The following is a 7,269-nucleotide window of genomic DNA, read 5'->3' as shown; positions in this document are numbered from 1 at the left end:
ACGATTTCCAAGGCCTTTCGCAGCTCACCTGGTTCTTTGTCTCTCAGTCGCTATAGACAGACACCCACACACCCGCACAGATAGAAATACAAATGGCCTTGACATTTCTTATGCTTATCGCTGTCAGTGCAGGCGTTGAAATTGTAATTTGTGTAATCTCAGGTGGACCAGGCGACGGAAGAGCAACAGCCTCGGCATTCGAAGGAGCCACATCCTACGGCCACATCCACATTTACTGACAGAGAAATAAAGGTGTCTCATGCGAGGTGAGCTGGAAATGGCCCCATTTGGCTGGGCGTTGGGAAAATGGGAAATGGGGGGAAAACCACTTAAACCGCTCGACTAACTGGCGACAGTCGCACAGCTCTGCCCGCTAATTAACAACAACATAATGCTAATCCACAGGGGCGGGATGGGAAACAACAACAACTTGACATTTATATTAAAATTAATTAATTTATTTGTTTCATATTATATAAATTACATTTAGAGCTTGGCACTGCTTAAATCATACGCCAGAACGCACGAGATACAAAATCCATTTTTTGTTTGAACTAATTAGATTCCGGTGTTTTGTGTGTGTGTATGAGAGTGTTGTGTGTTTTCCTTTAGGGGTTTCTTTTTTTGGGGTTTGGGGTTTTCTTGGGTGCTGATCACGCCGCTTTACATGTGACGGGTGTTGCTGAAGCCACCATGTCCGGCCTGGGAGGCGCCCTTGTTGAAGCCCATCTGCAGGTTGAGCTCACCCTCGTGGGCGCGCAGCTGCTCCTCGGTGAAAGTGCGCTCGTTCTTGTCGGCCATCTTGGGGCCCAGGGTGGGGCCGGTGAACTCGGGGTGCTTTTGCGTCTGCAGGGGAAGCCACAATTATTAGGGAGGTTATCTCAAAAAATCTTCTTAATAAGGTAGATGTCTTTGCTGACCTTCTAGGTATATTTCTCACATAACTTTTAGAGGTATTCAAACTTGGATAACAATTAAATAAAATGTTTTTTGAATTTTAATTTTATATTTGTTTAGATGAAACTTAACTAATATTAGTTGATTTTACAAAATTAACACTCTGTTTAAAAAATGCCCTTTTAAGTTGGCCTCAAATATGGTTAATGTTTTAAATATGATATAGTGTGTTTAAAATATATTTATTTTATTATTCCAAAAAAAAATAATCTTAAAAAAATCATATTGATAGATAAAAATGGCTATGAAATTATTACGGCTTATAAAAATCAAAAAGATACATAAAAGGATTTATATATCCCAAAAAAAACATATTAAAGGTTTAATATCCACTTTCTGCTTTACATGAAGTTATTTATCATCTGAGTGTGGAGATAATAAAAGATAATTATTAGTTAATAACTTTATAAGACCATTTTCTTTTTAATAAAAGCCTTTAATTTATATTACATTTTAAAAACTAAAAATTTTCATAGTTATTATTTATATAATAGCCTTAGATAAGAATTATCGGGGAGATCTTAACCTTATTAATCTTAACCAAAATACTACTTACGATGCGTCCAAGGGCGTAGAGGGAGAGGGTGACCTGGGGGATGTTGCGGCGCTCGAAGAGATCGGCCGTCTGGAAGATCTCCTCCTCGGGCACGCCGTACTTCTTGACCGCCGCCTGGAAGCGCTGGATGTTCTCCATCAGCTGGAAGTTGGTGCCGCGCTCCTGGATCTTCTTCACCGATCCGGGGGCCAGCTTGTTAGCCAGTTTGCACAGCCAGATGCCGTCCTTGAGGATGTCCTCGTACTGCCCGCTGGGCACCTTCTCGCCGATGACGGCGAACACCCAGTTGAGCACTTCCTGTTCCTGTTCCTTGTTGCGTGGCTGCGGGGGCGAGCGGAAAAGTGGAGTAAAGTCGAGTGTAAAAGCGGATGTGGGCGGTTGAAACAGGATAGCTGCTGCTAAGTGCCAGGCAAATCAATTTGCTGTTATCGTAGACAATTGCAGGACAAACAAGGTCGGCCCTGAAATTGTCTCAAGACAGCAGCAAACAGGGCAAATCCCCGGCACAGATTGCCGGCCAGCCCAAGTTCAAGGGTCAGCATGGGGCCGTGTGATTCCATTTGGAAAATGCTCAAATCAAAGGAGGACACCAACAAAGCAGAACTGAACTCCTGGAGGAGCCTGGCCTGCCCCAGAAATAGATTCATTTTCCAATTAATTAATTTTGATTCCGACACCGCGAATCCTGTCCGGGCAGTCGACCATTTTATGGGACAGTTGACAGGCAAAGCCACTAACTGTTTAATTGAAATTTACGTGAAGGCAATAAATTCACTCTTGGGTCAATTGTGCCGTCGCACCAGCAGTTCATTCAACCAAAATGAAACTGAATTGTGGGCTTTAAATTTGATTAGGGCCAAAGAAATGGCAGCCCGCTTCCGACTCATTGACCCCACTTTTGCGGCGCACACAAATCTAATTGACCCCAGAACAAGTATTGCTAATTAAAAACAATGCTAAATCTGCGCATAAAATATTTATCCCGTGTTCAGGCACTGCTTATGTGCAACAATTTAGCCAACTGAAATATTCTCGTAATTGAAATCCGATGCTTATATGCATCTAGGCTCATTAATATTTCGCGCTTTTCTGCTAATTTATCGTCCATTGTTCGTTGGTGATTTTTATTTTCATTTTTATTTTATTGCTTTGCTGGCCAATTGCGGCTTTTTGTTTGTACATTTTAAGCTGTCATTTGATTTGTGGCCAAGCGTTCAGCGATCGAATAAATTTTTTGGCCCAAAACCGAAATGCCCACAAAATGTCAAATTGCACACAAAGTGCAAACATTAAAAAATAATAACATTCAATACCAGCGACATAAAGAAGGGGTGGTTATATTTTGTAGCCGAACATATAATTTTTAACAATTTAATTTTACCAACATTGTGTTTGTCGCTTTACCTCACGAACACAAGGGTATAATGGGATTTCGCTAATGCAGACAAAATGAGTTTAATTTGCATACCGAATCGGGAAAAGTCTGAAATTCACAGACAACAATGTATGATATTTAAATACTAAATTGTCTACAAAAATTTAGGTTTACTGATATGAAACAAATAGTTTTGAGATAATCATTGATCGAGCTAGGATATTGATTATATAAATTTGCGGGTTAACCTGGTTATTTTCTAATTCTAATCATAATCACAGGGTATAAACTGATTGAACTTATGTTTTGAAAGGCCTGGAATTTTTGTTACTTTTGCAAATTTATTCACTGTTTATTTATTGTTATTGTTTAAGTGCAACACAAAAGTCTGTTGCCGCTGCATTTTCATATTTCGAGGAGGGAAATAATTTATTTATTTAAGGTATGTATTTATGCGTAAATACATATATAGTACGTGTATATATTTATGGATAAAAATTGAGCTTGGAGCTGCAAGCGAGCCATCGGCACGCTTTAATGGCAACCAATGAGCCGAGGGGATTTTAATGAATTGTACGTCAATTTGCATTCGCAATTGCTTCAATTCCAATTCGATTCGATTCCGAAGCCGAGTTTATTTCCCTCCTTTTTTTATTTTATATATACCCGCATATATCAGGTGTTTTTTTAATTGAATGTACAAACAAACCAGGAATTGTTGTTGTTGATCTTCTGATAGAATTGCATTTCACGTTTGGCTCTTGGCTCTGTTTTCTCATTATTAATTGGTTTATCTGGTGGCCGCTTGACAGTTGGTTTTTCTCTCTGTGTGCTGACCGTTCCCAGTTCGCAGCATTAAAAAATCATTTTATAGGTGATGAACAGCTAAGTGATATCGATTGTGGTCAGCCACTACCGATGGCAGTTAATTTCAAGCTGACGCTCTGGTAATGAAAGTCAGCCAAGGGAAAGCAATTGCAATCTTTAAAACTTTAATGTAAAGGTGGCAAAAAATTGTAATCTTATTAAAAACGAGTTATTTTAAATTGTTATTTAAGTTCCCAAACATTTATGCATCAACCAAAAATTAAAATTATATTTTTATAATCCCTTTTAATTATATTTAAAAGTTCCTTGCTAACCAATAAATACATAAACTTTTTTAAGGCATTTATATGTTTAAGTTCCCTTCTAACCCATACATATTTAGATAGTTAAAAAAAAAATAGAATTTTATTTTTGTTATGCTTTTTAATTATATTTTTAAATTTCTTTCTACCCAATAAATATTTTAATCATTTTTAAAGCATTTATATTTTAAATTTCCTTTCTAACCCATATAAATTTAGACTAGTTTACAAATTATATTATTGTAACTTATTTTTTGGAAAAAAATTATATTTATGTTATCCTTTTAAATTATATTTAAAGATTTCTTTCTAACCAATAAGTATGTTCATCTTTTTTATAGCATTTATTTTTTTAAGTTTCTTTCTTACCCATATATATTTAGACTATTTTTTAATGTTTGTTTATTGTTCCACTCAAGTTCATGTGTCCTTTAATTAGTATTCAATTAAGCAACAATATTTCCAAACATATTTTTTGCGTTTCCCTGACCTTCAAATAACCCTCAACCTTAGTGTTGATTTTCTTTTTTTTGTTTGCCTCAATGGCGCCCTCTTTTTAGTTTGTTTTGCCTTTTTCCGGCTGCTGGCATAAATAAAAATTTTCATTTGCACATAAAGATAAACGCTCATTTTTGCTGCTGTTATTTCAATTTGTCATTTGGCCGGCTGCCAATTGGCGGATGCTGGCCAACATTAACCAAAAAGCAAGTGAAATGAACATTGTGCCCAAACACAAGGGTTCTGACAATCAGTTGGGTTTTTTGTTTGTTGTTTTATATCACTTATTTCTTACAAAAAGTTGATTTTTTTACAGGCGCCGCCTTGTGGCCTTGAGTGGATTGTAAAAAAACAGGCTAAGCAATGCAAAAATGCATTAAAATTTGGCTCTTTCCTTGGACTTTATGGTTATGGCCTTTGCATTGTTGCCAAGAAAACGGCAGACGAGCGTCTAAAATTTGTTTGGGTTTTTCGCTGATTATTTTGGCTCAACAGTTTGCCTTTCCGCAGCCATAAACATTGAAATTGTTTGAAATATTCCAAATTCTGTTTAAAACATGAAGTCATCCTTACAGAATTTTCCATTAAAAATGTAATAAATCAAAGCCAGCAAATAGACATGCATTAATTAAAATATGTCAAGCTCGCACTGACAAATAAAAGGTTATGACTCTTTTTATAATACTGGGTTTTAAATATATTATAAACATATGGCGTTTATTAAAAAGACAAAAAAACGAGTGTTCATAACAAATGCACAGTGCCATTAAAAGAATTTATCACATGTTAATTTGTATGCAAAAATTGAAAAGTTTTTCATAGCACAAATTGTCACCAAGTCACCGAGTATTAATTATAAAAAGCAGAAACATATCAAAGTGCAAAGAGAAAAAAATCGGATGGCCCCCAAAGACAAAGTTCAGCAAATGTTTTTTATGCATCTGTGCCGTCACTCGCCATAATTCAGCAAATAATTCACTTCAATTAAGAACAAAGTTACGCCCCGGCGGCTGTGAATGTCTGTCGCAAAAACTTGTCAGCATTATTGAGAGACAAATGTCAACAGCGGAAAATTTGCAAATTAATTATGAATCGAAAGTGAAAAACGGAATACCGAATGTGCCGAATAACTTATGCATGAAAGGCGTAATTTGTTTGCATTAAATTGCAGAGTCCAGGGCTCCTGAGTGATTTGCGACCGAATTGAGGGCAATCTTTCCCATCGATTCGGTCCGAATTTATGGCTGGTTAACTAGTGGCCAGCAGGGCCCAAGGGCATTGGTTTTTTTTTGCCGGACTGTCAACTAAGTGATTTTTTATTTTAATACACAGAAACAACAAAAATGGGGAAAATTAATGGTACAAATACGCGATATATGAGGATGAATTATGATCTGGCAGCTGCTGTGAGTGGGCGTTTTTGTATGTGGCCCAAAAAAAAGTCGGCCAGAAAATGCTACTGAGGCCCTCGGACAGGATCTGGCCATTATGGGCGATATGTCCCCACAATACTTGTCTCTGCCAACTGTTAATTGACTATTTAAATATTTAATCAATTTAAGAAATTTTTAATTAAATCGCCCGCGCTGTTTGCAATTAAATATTTTCTCTTTTAATTGCTTATTTAATTATAAATACATATAAACATTGATTGCATTATGTATTTCTGTCTGCTGATTGGTGCATATAAACGAGTCAGTACATACAGGCACATAAATCAATGGGCAATTTATTGTTTTAATAAGCAGTTTCACATTAAATGAATATGCTGCTGTTTTGCACTTTTTAAAAAATGTATTTTATAATTATTTGGCACTTTTTATGCTTCACTTTAGTTTTATTTTTGTTTTATTTGATACCTCTGTGTGTACGAGTGTGCAAATTAATTGATTGAGTGTATTCATGAGTACGTGACTTTCATACTATCAACAACTTAATAATTTCATTTTATAAGCAATTATAGATTTTTTTTACTTTTATTTGTTAGGCAGAAGTGTTCGTGCTGTTCTCACTTGAAAAATTGCATTCGAAATTGAATATTTTTAAATTAAAATAATTTTAATTTAAAAGCTCTACTCGAATTTCCTGCAAAAATATTTTCTGCAGTATTCATTAATTTTATATCCTATTTAATCCACCCAGAACACTTGATTATCCTTTGCAAAGTTTGTGAGACTTACAGCCATTGTGATTTATTGGATTTGAATGTGAAATGCAAATTAGTGTGTGGCGCGTTTGAAACACAAATTTCAACTGACGCAGGTTTGTTGAAACAGTTTTCCATTTAGCCTAAGAGCCGCAAGATAATGTACGAAAATGCTGAAAATGTTTTTAGGTTAGGCTAATGCCGCTGCCTCTGCCTCAGTCGACGTCTTCGTCAGATATAGATATAGATTTGGCCGATGCCAGAATCGCCAGAAATAAAGCCCGAGTGGGAGAAGCCGGATAGGGGGCGGGAAAAACAAATTTAGATGCCAACAAGAGGCGGCGGAAACTCTCTGTGACGTCACTGCGGGAAAATCGCGGGGGAAAAAGATTGAAAATTATCTCAGACAGAAGTGTGCCAGATATCTGGTACTGAAGTCGTTTTCCTTTCGCTTTCATGGCTGGCAAAACAAATTTCAAGCAATTTGCCAGCAATTATGCTAAGTCAAAAGCCCATAGTTGTATCTCAAAGATACATATTTGCGTGGGCTGTTTGCATACCTCTCACTAATTCCATTGGGCAATTAGCCTGCATCACTTACTATTTT

The 7,269-nt window shown here is 36.5% G+C and overlaps 1 protein-coding gene across 1 annotated transcript; it reads right to left on the bottom strand.

Moving 5' to 3' along the window:
* Positions 1-436: 436 nt before the first annotated feature.
* On the bottom strand, positions 437-6,765 carry LOC108013998 (myophilin). Its single transcript, XM_036818624.3, has 3 exons — positions 6,697-6,765; positions 1,514-1,834; positions 437-846 (listed from the first exon to the last, which is right to left on the bottom strand). The coding sequence occupies exons 1-3, from the start codon at positions 6,700-6,702 to the stop codon at positions 664-666; spliced, it is 510 nt and encodes a 169-aa protein (XP_036674519.1). The 5' UTR covers positions 6,703-6,765; the 3' UTR covers positions 437-663.
* Between the last annotated feature and the right edge of the window lie 504 nt (positions 6,766-7,269).

Source organism: Drosophila suzukii, chromosome 3, assembly GCF_043229965.1.
Source record: "Drosophila suzukii chromosome 3, CBGP_Dsuzu_IsoJpt1.0, whole genome shotgun sequence".
NCBI lineage: Eukaryota > Metazoa > Arthropoda > Insecta > Diptera > Drosophilidae > Drosophila > Drosophila suzukii.
This window is presented reverse-complemented; position numbering and strand designations above follow the sequence as displayed.

Excerpts from the sequence above, each read along its gene's own strand:
- LOC108013998 (XM_036818624.3), bottom strand. Across the intron at positions 847-1,513 it reads TCTACGCCCTTGGACGCATC|ACGCAAAAGCACCCCGAGTT; the intron begins GTAAGTAGTATT and ends CTTCCCCTGCAG.